The following is a 17,467-nucleotide window of genomic DNA, read 5'->3' as shown; positions in this document are numbered from 1 at the left end:
AAGGGAGGATGGATAGCGCAGGGTGGGGCGCTGAACCCTTGTGAGGAGCACGTCATCTGGCTGGGGGCCAGCCATGATGTCACCAGCCACGGGGTGGGGGTGGGGTGGGTACAGCAGGACAGATTGGAGAGCCTTCATCTGGGTGACAGATGGCAGTGAGGCCAGCCTTGGTGTCACCCACAACAGTTCACTTTTGACGCCAACCGGGACCCACACATCCAGGGGACACTCAGGCTGCTCCTGTCTCTTTCAGCTCCCAATGCTACCTCGTGTCCCACTGAGGAAAGCTGGTGGTCAGGGCTGGTGATCATCATCGCGGTATGTTGTGCCTCCCTCGTGTTCCTCACTGTGCTTGTCATCATTTGCTACAAAGCCATAAAAAGGTGAGTTCTCATCCAGTTCTGAGCCCAGAGAGCACCCCAGCTGGGCTCAGGGCTCCTCTGCCCACCCCCATTCTGGTTTCTTTTAATTATAAAAATTGTTAAGCATCTAATAAGCAGAAAGAATGTACAATGAATGCCCATCTACCTTCACCCTGATTCAACAGTTACCAAGATTTAGCTAATATTTACTCCATCTCTTTCCTTTCCCTTGTATCTTTTTCTTTGCTGAAATATTGTAAAGTTGATCTCTATGCCCTGGTCATTTTCGGGGGTTCAACAAGCATTTGAGGAGCACCAACTATAAGTCAGGCTCAATGCAGTATAAAGCTCTCCTGTAAGTCACAGGCGCCACTGTCGGGGGCTCACTCCAGGCCTGAGAGGACAGAAATAATCCTTGCGGGGTGGGTGATGGAGCCGCTGGAGGGAGGCATCATGCCGGTTTGGAGCAGGAACTGGGGTTTGGAGTCAGATCTAAATTCAGACTCCAATTCAAGCTGTGTGATCAGGAGGAGATCACCTCTCTGGCCCTCAGTTTCCCCATTGGAAAAATGGGGGTAAAGAGTACGTCTTACTCGGGGGAGTGGTGAGATGCCTCCTGTGAAAGATATGCACAGTATGTAAACTCTGCAGAGCCTGATGTACAGTGCGTGCTCACCAGGTACCGCATCAGCTTTCAGTATTTCAACAGTCAAAGACAGAGGAAGAAGGCTGCCAGAGGAGGAAGCGATGTTCTCTTAGGAGAAGGAGAGGTACAGTTGCTTCACAGAAGGTTTTCTGTGAATGTGCCACCTAAGCTGGGTTTTGAAGGATGAATAGGAGTCTTCCAGCAGGGTCATAAATGATCCAAACATCAAATTATCTTTCAGTAACACTCGCTGTCATTTCTATTAACTACCATCTCACTTTGCCTTTCAAAAAATGTTATCAGGCACCATCCCCTTGTTGAGTTGGGGTCTGTGGCTCAGTGTGGTTACTTTGGAACTTGAGGAGGTTTGAGGTGTGTCCCTAAATATGGCAGAGTAGTCACAATGTGACATGCCCTGAAGTTACAACACAGCAGCTCTGGCTAGGTCCTTTGATTTCCAATTCTTAGCCTCCTCCAAAAAGTGGCCCCCACTAGCCTTGGGGGACACTGGGGGAAGATAGAATCAAATGACAAACAATAATGTTGCAAAACACCAGAGGGTAATGGGGATTGTTAATACATTTTTAAGAACGTTTTTAAAAATTCCATAAGGCCCAAAATTAGTGGACTGATATTGAGCAGTTATAACACCAAAATTATCTAACTTTACCCTTTTAATCAGTTGTTCTATGTGATTTCACTTTAATAATTCAAAAGCAGAACGAGTAAAATATCAAGTTAGAAGTCTTAAAACGTGTGCCCGGTCAGGCACAGAGGGTGAAGGACCAGGTCAGGCCAACAGCCTGGGAGTGTCCTGGGGACCCAGCAGAAGAGGCAGGAGTCCTGTTAACTCTGATGGGGATGAAACTGCGTTGATGTTGAGATCCTGCTGCAGCAGGAGGAGGACTTTCAGAAGTAGAGTAGGGGAGGCGTTCCAGGCCACGGCACCTGTGTGAGCAAAAGCAGCAGGCACCAGGAAGCCCCAGTGACGTGGGAGGTGAGGCTGGAGGGAGCCCTGCGCCTGCCCCAGGAGGCCTCTGTCCCACCAGGCTGAGCAGCTTGCCCATGACTCAGGAGGCACAGGGAGCTAGTGAAGGTTTTTGAAGAAGACTTTCAATGTGCAAAATCCACCTGGGTCACTGCCAGAGTGGGGCCTAGTCCCCTCAAGGACCCCCTTCCCCTCAGAGACAGGCTGCATCATCTTTTTAATAAGCTCAGGCTCTTCCAAAAGATGTAGAGTCACTTCTGCCTTCCTCCCTGCCCCAACATCTCCCAAAGAAATGGGCTACCTGCTCCAACAGCAGGGGGGCACGGTGGACTTACCAGAGGACAAGCTCACCTTCATATCTCTGCGCTGTGGCGTGTGGGCCAGGCGTGGCGTGTGGGCCAGGTGTGGCCTGCTGGGCTTTGTTTCAGCGGGGCTGGGGGCTCCCAGGAAGGGTGTAGAGGCACCACCCTCATCTCCCCTCAGACCAACCAAAGAGGCCTCCTTTGTCTCCTTATGTGGTCTCTGGGCTCTTGGTTCCTGGGTCTGGAAGGATAGAGAACTCACCTCAGATGGCTCAGTGGACCCCTTGCTTGGTGTGAATGGGACTCCTTTCCAGGAGTGTGGGCAGGGCTCCCTCCAGGGGCGTGGGCGGGGCTCCCTCCAGAGGTGTGGGTGGGGCAGGGCCGGAGCAATAAGATTGGTGAAGCACTTCTGGACTAAAGGCCGACTAAAGGCCATGGGAGTTGTTAGCTCCCCTAGGACAGGGGAAACAGTGCCATGGAAACCTGGAGAGCCCAGAGACTCAAAAGAGGGTCCAGTCAACAGGAGCTGTGGTTGGCACTGCTGGAGATGCAGCTCCAAAACAGCAAGTTGGGGGTGAAGGCTCCCCAACCTCTCTTCAAGCTCCAGATCTCCTGAAGGGGCCTCCCATTGGCTAATCCCAAGAAACAGGGGAGCCCAGGAGATACGGGCGTAGGCGTCGGCCTCCAGGGCCCACATAGGAAATGGAGCACAGACCCTTTTCTGCCCCAGCGCTGTGATCTTCATCCTCCTCAGGGCCGAGACCCAGCCCTCGCGTCCAGAGCCTCACAGTCCGGAGAGGGCGTCTCTGGTGCACGAGGACCGATAATCAAGGACAGGAGGGGGTGCTGCTCAGGGCCAAGTGGAGGCAGAAATAGAGGCCAGCTCTCCCAGAACCCTCCTGGAAGGGAAGGTTGATCAACCCCTTGCAGGCTTTGAGGGGAAGGAGGTAGTGGAGGTTACACCCGGAGCAGCAGAGCAATGCCCCCTCGCGGCTCCCCGGGCTGACCTCCACCAGGGGCTGTAAGAGATAGTCTGGAGCAAGCAGCTGTCTGTCCGCGTTTCTCTCCAGAGTGAATGGAGAATGTCTTGCTCACAGTCAATTCTTCTTGGTTAATAATTCATCTGAAACATGCCTTTTCTCTCAGGAAACAAAAGCACTGCATGTCGCTGTAAAACCATCAAAAGGAAAATTCAATGATAAATCCTGCTTTAAAACAAAACAAACAAACAAACAACAACAACAACAAAAAACCCTCTCACAGCCTGGAGTCCTAGGGGAGGATTTCCAAGAGATCTTGATGAATGGCCACAACACAGCCTTTTCGGAGCCAGATTGTTGAGAAGATGGTTTTAGAATCAGCTGGGGCGGGAAGGAGGTGATTCTGGAGATGCCAGCTTGGCTTGGCATGTGGGGTGCAGCCACGGGGATGGGAGGAGACTGGGGAGCAGATGTGGAAGGAGCACCCTGCAGTGCCCTCACTGGGCTTTGACCTTGTTGGGAGGTGGGCTCTAACCAGCACTTTCTACACACAGACTCAGTGAATGAAACTTCATCCTGTGACTCAACAAATGTTCCCAAGGTCCTAACTTTGTGCTGGGTGATAAGGTGCTCAGGAGGCATCCAGGTTGGGGGAACTCAGATGAGGGGACCTCACCCAGACCTGGGGCCCTGAGAGGTTTCTTGGAAAGGGATAGGCATTAACCAGGGGTCAGTCAGTGGGACTAACATGTACAGTGGCCCCCAGTCCCCTGTCAATAACCCAAATTCTGGGAGGTTCCCAGCCGTGGGGAGTTCACCCAGCTTGCATTTCAGTGGCTCATTGCCCTGAGCTGGCTGTGAGTATCTTCCTTATCCACAGGCCCAGGATGGTCAGGCCCCAGAGCCCTTGGGTATTCTGGACCTCATGCTCCATTCAGGCCTGGTGGGTATTCTGTCATCAGACAGCAGGACAGCCTGGAGCTGTTAAAAGAACCCAGTCAAGACCCCCACATTCCATTCCTAGCCCCAGCCCAGCTTAGTGGGTATCACTACCCTCATCTGTAAAGTGAGGGTTCCCAAGCCTCTGTCCAGCTCCCTGAGCCTTTGTTTCCCTGCCCTGGGATGGCAGGAGGACCACTACCACCAGGTCCTTCCACCTCCCAGACCTGTAAATACCGGGCCAGGTGCTGGGGCTGTGCTTGGCTGGGCCGCTTTGGTGATGGGTGGTTCCGGCACAGCCCGGCCCTCGCTGTCCACACCCCTTGTGGGGAGAAGCAGGCTTTAATCAGACAGCCTCGCTGCGGACCAGGTATTACGATGGGAGAGGAGTATCTGAAGGGAAGATACTCTGTGAGCAGGGACAGAACCTCTTAATCTAGGGCGGATAAGGACCTCAAACAAGTCAGAGTCAGTTGAGAGGCATGGAGCTCAAGCTCCAAGCCCACCACCGGGGAGGAGGTCCAGGGGGTACCCCACAGGTCTGTGGCCCCTCAAAAGTGAGGCCAGTCTAATAGGTGGGTTTGCAGGTTCTCTGAAAGCCACACCCTTCTTGCAGAAAGAGGCCTGTGTGGCGGAGAGCCACCCCAACACCCCTCGCCCTTGAGTCACGCCTTCTCCCTTGAGCTACGCCCACTCCCCGGCACAGGAAGAGCGTCCCTCCTCCTTCAGCTGTGCGTGGCATAGCCCTTCTCCCTCTGCCATTGATTTGCCATTAAGCCCCTTGACAGCCATTTCCTTCTAATTTACAGAGTATTGGCTGAAAGACCAATAAAAGGCTGCAGAACAGTTTGGCTGATCCTGCAGACCACTAATTGCAGACAGTAAGCATGCATGCTGCTCCCTGGGAGCAGCTGTGGTGTGCGCCACGTGCCTGAGTGTGCCTGGGCACGCGCATTACTGCTGGGCTCCCGTGTGCATCAGCTTTTCTTGGTTGAGTTGCTTCCAGCTGAACAGGCACTTTTGAGCTCCCAAGTCTCCTTGATAGGCGTTAGAAACAAACCATTGGCTGGCACACGCTTCTCAGTGAGTCAGTGCTGGTCCGTATGTATTTATTGAGCACCTACTGTGTGCTGGGGACTAGACTAGGCTTCCAGGATGTAGAGAGAAACAAGACTGAGTCCCTTCTCGCCCTCTTCTACTGGGGGAAGCCGATCAAACATACACACACCGGCAAATTCCTAGATGAGGTGCTTTGAAAGACTATGAGAGCTGCGAAGAGGGAAAAAGAGAACCTCAGGGTAATGAGGGAGAGGAAGAGAAGGGGGTGGGAGAGGGGTTGCATCCACCACCCAAAGAGTCAGGAGTGCTGTGCATGCCTTTGGTGGGGGCTTTATGGTGAGAAAATATGATTAGGGCTTTGAACATTCACTGCCATCTTTTATGTTAATTTTTATTTTTATTAAAGCAATACATGCACATTGCACTACGTGACTCAGCTGTGAACAATATTTACATGACCATAACAAGGTAGTTTAAAATGTAGTTTCAAAATGTCAAATGAGTCACAGCCTATTACAACCAGCAGCCCTTTGTCCCTCTTTCTCCCCAGATCTCATTCATGAGAGGCAGCCACCTTTGAGTGTTAGCGGTTTCTTCTGGTTGTTCCTCCACGTTCTAAGTGTTGTGGGTACTCTATATTTTCTTTTAACTTTAAATATTGTCAGTTGACTTTTTACTATAGAAGATACGAGGTTCAGGACCCTAACACTGCCCACATATGTACAAAATACTTCCCCTCTTCCCATCCACTTCCTTGTAGGTATCTCCTAGGAGGGGATCAATGACTAGCCCGTGTCCACCTCAGTATGATAACATAAATATTGTTGACAGCTGAGTCACATAGTGTACTATGATTTGTTTCCTTTCCTGGACTTAGCAATGCCACCGCTCAGTATGGTCATATACACCCAGTGATCAATCTGTCAGTTCCATGTTTGTCTTGGAGACTCTGTCCTCCTCTCCAGGTGGATGGTAGCTCTCTGGGCATGAAGCACCGCCGTCGGACTATGACTGTCTTATCTAACAGCCTTCCAAGCTCCTCCCGGGAACTTGCTGCACTCAGCTCTCTCCCTCGCCTTCTCCCACTCCAGTCTTTTATTTCTTTAACTTGACTCTATCATGGAATTTTTCTAAGATCTTTCCTGAATCCTAGACTCAATAGCAAATTTGTGAAGTTAGTTTTCTTTTTAGAATTGACATTCTTTTTGGAGCTTTGGGGTGACCCAGAAAAGGGTTAGCTCTTACTGAGTGGGTAGCAAGTCCACAAGACCTGGTCCCTGGGAGCTGGGGTGCCATGGAGGAGGCAAATGAGATTCCTGTGCTGTGTGAGCTGGAACATGCCTCTGTGGTCCGAGGGGGAAACTGCGGTCACAGAGATTTCCAGCCCTCCTCTCACATTCTTTGAACACTCAGGGACCTGCTATCCCATCTTCCAGCCGAGTCCTTACCGCTCACTCAAGACCCAGCTCAACACTCCTCTGACCTAGTGTCCTGGGCGGGTGTAGAGTTTTCTTCCCCGCCAAGTGCAGAGTTGTAGCTCTCCCTGGATTTATGTTTCTGCTTTCTGCTCTAGGCCGGTTAGCGCTGGTGTTTACACGCGCTTGTGCCGGAGTGTATGAGTGGCTGTCCACACACGCACACCACATGCACACTAGAGGGGAGGGAGCAGTCACCTCGTCTTACTCATCTCTCTCCCGTGGCCCCTGGCATCTAGTAACTCTTCCATGACTTTCTGTGGCTTCAGTGGAGGCTTGTTTGTATAGACTTGCCAGATTCTACCTTTAATATTAACAGACTCCATTTAGGATTCCAGTAAATTCAGTTGTTTTTTTCCTCTCCCTTTGGATGGGCGAATTAGATTCTGCATTTAGAGTGAATAATGTGCACACAATTTTAATGCCTGGCCCCACCCCTTCACCAGTGTGGGTTTCCTGACCCTCCACCATCTCTGTACCCCTCCCTCCAAGCCCCTCTTCTTCAGCCTCTTCCTGATACACAAGTTCCAGTGCACGTACTCTGACTCAGCAGCCCCCTCTCCAGGCCCGAGTGGCCCGACCCCGTCCCACCCACGTGTGACACACTCCCAGGCTGTGACTTCTTCAGAGGTGGCCCCCCACGATCTGCTGGCTCCCCTTCCTCTCAACAGGACATACCCAGCAGCCCAGCCTTCTCTTCCCTTGGCCTCTGCTGGGCTGCTGAGTCACAGTCAGGGTCAGGGTGGGAGCAGGAAGAAGACAGCTGGGCTGGGACAGGAGTGGAGCCTCTTCATCCAGCCTCAGCTCACCATGAACTTCCAGGAGCAAGAAATTCAGCTTGGATGCATCTTGGATCCCTGGATCTTGAGACTGGGGTTATTTTATGCGCCAACACCTCTTGGGCCAGGTGGGGGCCTAATGCAGTGATTGAATGCTGGAGACCCAGCCTTTCCTATACATCACTTGTATAGCAATGTCAGCCCCGACAGGCCCCCAAATTCAACCTCTCTAGCTGGAAATCAAGACCACCATATCTGGCTGTACTGTGAATTAACTCAGAGTTAGTACGCTCTGAGGAGGGACCCTTTTGGAGCACAGATACACGGGCTTGGCTGTTCAGAGACCCTCATACTTCCTTCGGTACCTGGGCTGGATTCAGGAAGCTGGTTTCTGTATTTTGCTCCAGATCCAAAACTCAGTCTTCTACCTCCTGGGCCAGCGCTCTTTTGGCTGGGCCACACTGCCATCCTCCTGGCTGTCTAGGGTTTGGTTTAGCCCAGTGGTGGAATCAATACACAGGTGTCTTCTGAGTCCCAGATGCCACAGTATCTTTCATTATTTTCATCATGACACACTCCTCCCTACAAGAAGAGACTGGGCTTAGAAGGGGCTGGGGCATGGGGTGGCCTGACCTGCCTTGGGCTGAGATATTTATTGGGGTTTATTTGTGTTCCTCCCCCTCCAAGGGGCCCATATGCTGTGGTGGATGATGACATCCCGTCCTGGCAGTAGGAGGCAGGTGACAGGGACGGATTGTTCTGTCTGTCCAGTGGCCTCGGTGCAGTGGGGCTGTGGAGCCCATGCAGGCAGATGGGAGACCGGATGGGTCCCTGCTTCTTAGGCTTTTGTTTTGTCACCAAGAAGCTCCATCCTCTCTGAACTCATCTCTCCAGACATGCTGGGTCAAGGACTTGGGGCAGGAAGAGGGGGGAAGACAGGAACACCTGATACAAGGGGTCCTCTGATGGCTCCCACTGCTCTCAGAGTGAGACCCAGATGCCTTGTCCTGCCAGCCGGGCCCCGGGGAGGAAGCGAGCCCCAGCCTCCCAGGCGCCATCCTTCGACTTGCTCGGCAGAGGTGGCTGAGCGAGGACGCGCCAGGGAGCCGGTCAGACAGGGAGCCTGGCTGGAGCGTGAGGCTTTCATCAGCTGCGTGCCGGACCCGCCCTCCCCGGGTGATGGGAGAGGCGATGGGTGGACGTGGGGCCGCCGCTTCTTGCCGTCGGACACACCCTCCATGGCCCAGAAAGGCTTTTTTGGCTTCTTGGCCCAGGTTCGGAGAAGTCTGCCATCTACAGAGGCGTCTCATTGTGGAATCGTGTGTGTTGTATGTTGTGTGTGTGTTTGTGTGTGTGTGTGTGTGGTGTGTGTGTATCGGGGTGGGCAGTGGGAGGGATGGATGCCTTTGGAAGAGGGAGTCTAAGGCCTTTAACCTCACTTCACTGAGAACAGACCCTCACGGGGTGTGTGAGATGAGAAATGGGCCCGCAGCCCCCCTCCTCAGGCCACAGAGCAGCTTTGCCTCCAGCTCCCCCAGCAGAGCAGCGGGCTGAGGGTGGGACCTGTCACATCGTTGCCGGCAGGAACCGAGAGGGACGCCTGGGTCCTGGCCCTCCCTGCCCAGGCCGGACCAGCTGGCAGCGAGCTGTCAGCCCCTCACTCCAAGCAGAGAACGTGGGTACCTGCTGCACACCAGGCCCGGGCCGGGGGTGGGGTGGGCTGGGGGGAGGGGTCTCGGGGTGGGAGAGCCTGCCCTCCGACAAGCGGGCACATGGCCAAGGAAAAGCTCACTTCCCTTTCTCTTGGTTTTAGGAACCAGGCCATGTAGGCAGCCGTTTGCGCCCATCTCCTCCTGCGCCAGGGTGGAAAGGCCTTTCTTTGATTTAGCAGAACCTCGCTGGCTGGCTCAGAGCAGGGCCAGGCTGGGTCCCCTCAAACCTCCCTAGCATTTCTGGAGCCCCGCGTGATACACATTAGGTGGGAAGTCTGTGCGGACTGAGAACACTGGCTGCTGCTGACAGGAGCAGCTCCCCGCTGACACCTTTCCAGCAGCAGTACTGAGAGCTAACGAACACTTACAGAGCACTTACTGTATGCCAGATGCTCATCTAGGGGCTTAACACAAATTAACATATTTAATCCTCCCAACAAACTTATGAAATGGATAGCATTATTGCGCCCATTTTATAGACCAGGAAACTGAGGCATAGCGAGGATAACTGGCTTGCCCAAAGTCACACAGCCGGAAAGTGGTGCAGCCGGGGATTACTGAGTTTGACATCTGCCTCCTGGCACATTCGCAGCCTCACCCTCAAGAGCCGGGCATAGAGGAAGGATGGAGAAGGGGTTCAAGGCAGAGCCATCTCTTGCTGTAGGTAAAACTCCAGCTTCCACTGGGCTCCAGTGATCCCCAGAAGGGTTTTGGGAGTGGGCTGGGGGAGTAGCCCAGGGAGCAGGATGGTTGGGGGCTCAGCTCCAGGGAAGATGGGGGCAGACCAAGTTTACTTCTCAGGAGAGCCCTTGGGACAGCCACTGTCTCCCCTCACCATGCCCGGGCTCTTGGAAGGCTCCCGAGGCAATGCAGTGCCAGCCAAAAGCTGCCTTCTTTGCTGGGTGGAGGCCCTGCCCAGACGCCCCTTTCCTGCCTGGGAAGCTGTCTGAGCTGTGGCGAAGGCCCTGGAGCCGTCTCCCTGCCCTGACCCCATGTCCCTCCAGCCAGCCGCTCTGAGCCACCGCTTCCCCTCAGGCCCCGGGAAGGCAAAGGAGTCTCCAGCCAGCGGCCTGGCTTTAGAGATCTCATCTCTTCTCCTGGCAGAAGGAATCCTTCTCATTTCCTCCCCTCTCCCTAAAAAGGGCAGGAACTCTGTGCCCTCCAGGTTTTGCCCTTCCATGTGAATTCCAGACCCCTTCCATCTCTTCATTATCCACCCTTGAAGGCCTTAAGCCTCATCTCCTCTGACCTGGACCCACTGCAGTTAATTTTTCAGGCCTAGCCCAAGACTGAATATTTTTTAGGGAGAAAAGCAGTGTGGGTTTGGGCCCAGAGATTTTTGCCTCTGAAAATTTTCTGGAATCCTGATTCCAATGTCCATTCTCCCCCTCCCCCTGTATACTGATGATAAATTTGGGAATCTCACTGAAGTCCATTGTGGCCTCATGTTAGGGGCGACATAGGAACTCACTGTAAGAAGATGCACCCCCACCCCCAATTTTCCAGGCCAGGCGACCTCAGTGTGCCAGAAATCAAGCCCACTCAGCAAGGTCAGAGCTGCTTGAAGCCCCTGGAAAGGGGTGGGTGGGACAGGAGGAAGGGTAAGGGAGACAGAGGGAGAAGGGGCCAAGGCAGAGGTCCACTCGGAGTCTGTCTGTCATTTCCACGAGCCCTTCACAAGGCAACTCATCTGAGCCCTTTCTGAGTTCCAGGAAGTGTCTATAAGCACCTGCATAAAGGGGGTTTTGGACCATAGAACATGGCAGGTGCTGGGTGAATGCAAAATGAAACAGGCTTCTTGGAGGACTTCTGAGAATTGGGAATCTCCAGGAGGAGGTGGGAGGAGGGCCCTCCCAAGCTGACTGGACCGCAGAGCCCATTTTGGGGTGTGGGGAATGCCTGCTTTATCACCGGCAGTGGCAGAATTCTGATTTAGCAGAAAGATGTCTGGACCAGGGTATGATAGTAGTGGTTGGTGATCTAGGCCCCAGCACAAACTAGCTGGGGGTCTTTGGGCAAGCCACAGCTCTCTAAGCCTCAGTTTCCCCATGATCTGACTCTCATAACTTCAGGCCTAGATTCTTCAGGGGACCATTGTGCGACGGGAAGAGAGAACGTGTGGCTGATGGTAGTGTTGTCTCTGAACACCCATGAAATTACTGATAACCACCTCCCAGACCCTCTCTCCCCCTAAACTAATCACATTGGGCTTTATTCCATAGGCATCAAACTAGTCACCATGGACCAGTCCTTATGCTGGGTTTGGGGAGGCTCCAGGGACATTTGAGAAGGCAGAAGCAATCAATCCCTGGGTTTTCAATGATGACCATAAATATTCAGTTTAGACAACACACTATAAAGGCCAATTCAGGCTCAGCCCCAGCATTACTGGGGATACAGGAGGTGTCTGAGCCACCACCTCAGGGGCCTGAGATCCCCCCGAGAGACAGCAGTGTTGTGACACGGGATCGGGCTACACAGCATGTGCGGCGCGGACCTGTCAGGAGGCTGTGGCCGCTCAGGCCTGGAGCTGGGGGTGGAAGCCCTCCTCAACCACTCAAAAGAGAAAGTGGGCTTTGAGCCAGGCCAGAAAATAGCACTGTGAATTCAGGGTCTTAGCAAGTGGGCAAGAGCCTTCTCAAAGCCTCCCTCCCAGCTTCCCTGATGCCCTGTGTGCATAGGAGGAATGGCTCTTGGGGTTAAAGGGCCTCTGGAATGAGCTTCAAATGGCTCAACATGAAGGATTTGAGATCCACTAGTGTGCACTAAGCTAGTTTGGACATACACCATCATCATCACCACCAATACTACCATTTCTGCCACCATCATCATTGGCCTACCATCAACGGCTCCACCATCACTACCTCCACCACCATCGCTATTCCCACCGTCATCACCGCCACCTACACCACCATCACTATTACCACTATCACCATCATCACCACCACCACCATCACCACTACCATTACCATCTCCACCACCACTTCCACCCCTATTACTATTACCACCACCTCCACCCACCATCACCACCTCCTGTACCATCCATGGCAGCACTACTGTCATCACCCCGATTACCACCTCCACTGCCATGATCACCATCCACTTCATCACATTTTCCACTTGCCTTTGACCACACAGATAAGACTGCAGAATCCAGCCATGAACACCTCCGCGTTTAACTGTCTGCACTCTAAATACTCATCTTCATGTCTCTTTGCTCATCATCAAAGAGATAAAGCCTGACCGTACATCATACTGGGCTGAGTGTGCATCCTGGTGTGTGCAGAACAGTTCCAAATCATGCCCGTTGCCCCTGCTGCATTATTCATAGCTCCCTCTTTCACTCAACTCTGCCCTGGTTTGCTTGACACATTACATGGTCACCCTAGTTAAGGCTATGGTCCAGCTTCTGATGGACCCCCAAGGAAGCTAACCCAAAACAAAGCCCGGTGGGGTAACTGGGAGGACATGAGACTCCCTGCCAGTTATTGAAAACTAATGGATGTCCCTGCCTCCCCATCCCCTGCCTTCCCCGCCCCTCCACCCGCTCCCAGGAAACCCCTGAGAAAGGAGGAGAACGGCACCGGTGTCGCTGAGTATCCCATGACCTCCTCACAGAGCAGCAAAGGGGTGGACGTGAACAGCGCCGTGGTGTGAGGCTGCAGGCCCAGGACCCGCTGGCCAGAGGGGCACCTTGGTGGCACTAGTGGATGCGGGAGAGCAGGTGGACAGGAGCTGACCCTGGGCTTGTCCGGGACCTCATTGCCTTGCAGGCCTCGAACCTCCCGAAGGAGAAACCATCCTCTTCCCAGCCTTGTCCCTGGTCAGCCCGTGGGCAGGGGCAGCGGACTCCAGGCTGAGCCCGGCTCACCTGCACGCAGCACCCGGGCAGCACCATGCCCGAGCCTCCCCACGTCTCATCCACGTCCTGTGTTTGGGCCGCTGACTGTCTCCCAGCTGCTGTCTAAAGCACACACTCTGAGAAGGCAGGGAGCCTGTCTGCTGGGGCAGGGAGGCATCCCCCTTTAACGAAAAGCGGTCCAGAAAACTTCTCCTCTTCCCCAGGAAGCCCACCTGCTTCTTCCTTGACCACGCTGTTTCCAACTGAAGCCATGGGCACAGCCATCAGAAGTCCCCTTTCAAAGGTGCTTCCCATACATCTATCCACTGCCCCGTCTGCAATTGTCTTCAGTCTGCAGAGCCCGCCTTCTCCCTCCTGTCCCCACCAACACCTGGGGCCCTGGCTCTGGACTCCCTGCCCCTGTAGGCTGTGAAGCCCAGCCTGCAGAGACCCCTCCTGACTGAGCTAGGGGGCCCATTCACACTCCGGGTCATGTCTGGCCTTCCAGGGTGGAACCACTCACTGAATCCTAGGCCAATGGCCTGGGAAGGACAGGAGCCACCACATCTGTTCTCAGACTCGTTCTCTCACCTGACCCTTGTAGGGACCGACACTTCCTTGTGAGCCAGGCCCTGCCTTCCCCTGGCAGAGGCCACCACTTGTGCCAAACCCACCACAGTCGCTCTGGGCTGGGCCCACCCGGCCTGGTGCTGGGTCTCCCTGACACTCCTCTGAGGCCTGACCAGGTAATCTGACCCTCTCCTGAGAGCCCCCTGGACTCCCTTTATCCAGAAGGAGGCAGTGTCCTTCGTGTGGCTCCCTTTGAATGTCTCTTTCTGAGGTCTTATGTTCTAAAAGTGCCGAACCCTCTGGAGTGGTTGGTGGATGAAGGGGAGGAAAGAAGATGGGAGGAGAGGGACCCTTCAGGCCTGGTAACTCCCATCTACCGGCCTGTTTCCCAGGCGGCCGCCCTGTCTCTCATCCCCTTGCGGTCCTGTGGTCTTGCATCCCCTGGGGGATGGGGAGAGCACTCCCAGCCCCGTGGTTCTCTCACCGCCCACACACTTGCTCAGAAGGAACCAGACACAGCCAGCAGTTCCACTGTCTGGCTTTGTAGGGACTAGGTGGACCCCGTCTGCCTCTTAAACCACCAGTGTCATTCCCCAGAGGGTGTTTAGGCCACAGGTGAGACCGACAGACAGAAAACCAGTCCCCATTGGGCTGAACCTTAAATCATCCATCGTCCCGGAGCCCTAGTGCCCATGGACTTGTCTGTGTGCCGAGAGCAGGGGGAGAAGGTGAGTGCGCTGTGACCCTAACCCAGGTCCTGCCCCCAGGTCGGTGGGTACAGGCTGAGGGCAGGCCCAGGGCAGACCCTTCCGGAAAAGGTTTTTCGTTCTTTTCAGTTTCCCTCCTGTGTGAGGACTTGGTTTTGCTTTGGACTGGATTTTGCTGTCCCTGTGCACCTTAGCACGGGGCCACCTGTGGCCTTCATCCCCCTCCGCCGCCGGTGAGCACTGTACAGTATTCTTGGTTGACGCCCTCCATTTCCCAAGGGAGGCAGGGCTGGGGGACAAGTAGGCCAGAGGCTGTGAGTCCCTAACAGGGCAGACCCCCGCCTCCCACTGCAGTACACTTTCCCCCAGTGCCCACAGCCACCTGTTGTGTCCCCCACCTGTTCCCTGAGCAGACACCCAGCCCTAAGCACAGCCATCCTGGGCTCAAAAGTGATGAGAGTGCACCTTGGCCAGAGGGAAGGATTCTGGCTAAGGGGTCATGGAGTGCTGGGCAGCCAGTCTAGGGGGACATTGATGGAGGCAGGGCACAGCCCAGCTTTGCACAAACCCACTGGTCCCACCTTCTCCAACCCAGGCTTAAATTTAGGAGGCCCAGATTTTGCAATTAGCCTAATCCTCCAACCCTGGCGAAGCTCCGCATGAGGCACCCCAGTGAACCATCCATCCCTCACACACTGGGGCCGGTATCTCCTTCCCTGGAAACACACAGCCAGGGCTCTGGGAAAAGCTAACGTTTGCTCGTGAATTCCCCCAAATTGGGTGTGTCAAATCTCTTCTCACCCTGTTAGTGAAAACCAAGCGAACAGCCCAGCTTTGCGAAGAAGATTCACTTGGGAACTAACCCAGAACCATCCAATTAGAAGCCAGTTCTCACGGGTGCAGTGAAGGAGCCCTGCTGGATTTTCAGCTTAAGCCACAGAAGCATCCATAAGGCTGCTCCAGCCTGGTATCTGAGCTTAGAGCTTATTTAAGGAATGTATCTATTTGCAGCCCCTAAACGAGTACCAATCCTCAGACTAGTCTGAACTCCCAGGTCCAGAACAAAATGCACATTCCTTCTCTGCATTTCCTCAAATAGACATTTTTCAGCCGTCTCCTAGTCAAGCCCAACTTTAGAATGGCGTATAGGATCTCGCAGAGTTTTCAGGTGTTCCTTAGACGCTTCCAAAGTGAGTTTTGAAAGAAAGACTAATAGCTGTAAAAATATAGACATATATATTATATATAGTTATATATATTTAAAGAGATCTCTATATATATACATAAACTGTACTCTCTGAATCTGTACAAAGTATGATTTAAACAGCCCAGGTAGTGTGAGGCACCTAATGCATGAACGTGAATATCCTGAGACCTGCCTTCCTGACAGTGTGCTGAGCGCACACGGGAAGATGGCTCACGCTCCCAGGAGCTCCATCTCAACAGACAAATAGACACTTCGGTGCCGTCTTGCCCACCAACAAGCCACTGATGTCAACTTCGTGCTGAGATGTTGCACAGGAAGCAGGACCTGCAACGTTGGGGGTGGGCTATATGCTAATTACTGGGAAGAAAGCACCATGCCTTTTTTATTTTCAATAAAAATATACTTATAAAGATGGCTGTTAGTTGTCCTTTGTGGCGGGGCCTGGCCTGGCCTGGGCCAGGTGGGAAGGAGAGAGCAGACTGAGTGTGTGCTGGGGGGATGGTGTAGGCTGGGGGTCCTTACTTGAGGCCCTGCGATAAACCCAGTATCTAGGTGTGCCTTGTTTCTGTATGTTTTTGCAATAAACCCCTGAGGCCAGCATGGGTGAAGATTCTAAGGTACCAATCTTTTCCCTCATCCCCAAGCTGGCCATCTTGATCTTTGACTCAATTGAGAAGAAGGTGGCCAACCATCTTAGCTCGCCTGGGACTAGGGTGTTTTCCTAAAACATGGAACGTTCAGACTTAAAACTGGAAAAGACCTGGCAGGCTGGACAAGCCAGTCACCCTAATTTGACAAGTGTTCATAGGAATCAAGGGGGCAGAATCAGCGGGCCACGCTCCAGAGGGGACAGGTCAGGCTGTGGCCAGTGACAGGCTCCTACTATGTCCACCCGCAGGTCTAGACCTCGGCCCCCCAGTGTCAGTCGGCAGTGCCTCCTCCATCACTGCTCAGAGCAGGCAGAGTGGCCTGTCCTGCGCCCCCGAGCACAGGAGTCCCAGAGAGCACAGCCCGCTCCAGTCCCACCAGGAGCAACCCTCCCTACCAGTGCTTTTGGAGGAAAGAGGTTCCCACTGATGGGCTGGGAGGGATGGAGAAAGAGGAAATAGTGGCTCCTGCAGCACCATCATTTTTATCCGAGGAGTGAGGAAACGGTTTGGAGACAAGTGTGACCGCCAAGGTCACACAGACATCAGGAAACAGGTGGGGCTGGGGTTTGCACCTAGACTTGGGTGTCTTCAGCATGCAGCCACTGGACACGATGGACGGGGACCCCAACCCATGCTGTCTCCCCAAGGTTGGGGCGCTGCTGGGCTGTCACCCCTACCTGGGCTCCCCATGGCTTCAGAGTCAGTGGAGGCAATCGGGAGGGCTCTGCGTGCCCGGACCAGGCATCTGGCGTCAGGGCAGCGGAGGGGAGCTGTGCAAGCCTCCCCGAGAGCCAGGAGGCATTCATCTCAATAGCAGCCCTGCCACCACCTGGGATCCCACGAGCTGCCATGTGCCGGAACTTGACACGTGTTCCAGCTACAGTAGGCACAGCGTGAGTGGTGGCCGTCAGTGCTGTCATTGTCACTGCTGTCATTAATAAAAGGCTGCCATCCAGGCCAGAGTGAGAGCTCCCCCACCCATCGGCCGCCTATGCGGATCCTCCCTTGGAGGCTGGGGAGACTCCGTCACCTCAGGCCTTGTACTTGCTCCGTGCACCCCGAGCTGGCCGCACTCCCAGTAGCAAACCCCAAGGCCAGCAGGGCATGAGGCAGGGAGCACCAGGCATGTGGGGGAGGCTCTGCGACTCCTGCAGGTGCCCCAGGGGTGGGAACCAGGGCCGTCCTGGGAGGAAAGGGGTCGAGGGAGGACAGGTGCTGGGGAGCCTACAGCACAGCTGCAGACCCCTCCC

At 54.1% G+C, this 17,467-nt stretch overlaps 1 protein-coding gene across 4 annotated transcripts in view; it reads left to right on the top strand.

Annotated features, from left to right (window-relative positions):
* PRIMA1 (proline rich membrane anchor 1) overlaps nt 1-15,979 on the top strand; it is a 59,611-nt gene extending 43,632 nt beyond the window's left edge. For 3 of the 4 annotated variants that reach the window (XM_032482553.1, XM_032482552.1, XM_032482554.1), the window contains exons 4-5: nt 254-383; nt 12,797-15,979. In XM_032482553.1, coding sequence (XP_032338444.1) covers nt 254-383; nt 12,797-12,899 — 233 coding nt within the window. In that variant the 3' untranslated portion in view covers nt 12,900-15,979. Of the gene's footprint in view, nt 1-253; nt 384-9,343 lie in introns of all 4 variants that reach the window. The other variant, XM_032482555.1, reaches the window with a different exon arrangement.
* The last annotated feature ends 1,488 nt before the right edge of the window (nt 15,980-17,467 follow it).

Source organism: Camelus ferus, chromosome 6, assembly GCF_009834535.1.
Source record: "Camelus ferus isolate YT-003-E chromosome 6, BCGSAC_Cfer_1.0, whole genome shotgun sequence".
Lineage (NCBI taxonomy): Eukaryota > Metazoa > Chordata > Mammalia > Artiodactyla > Camelidae > Camelus > Camelus ferus.
This window is presented reverse-complemented; position numbering and strand designations above follow the sequence as displayed.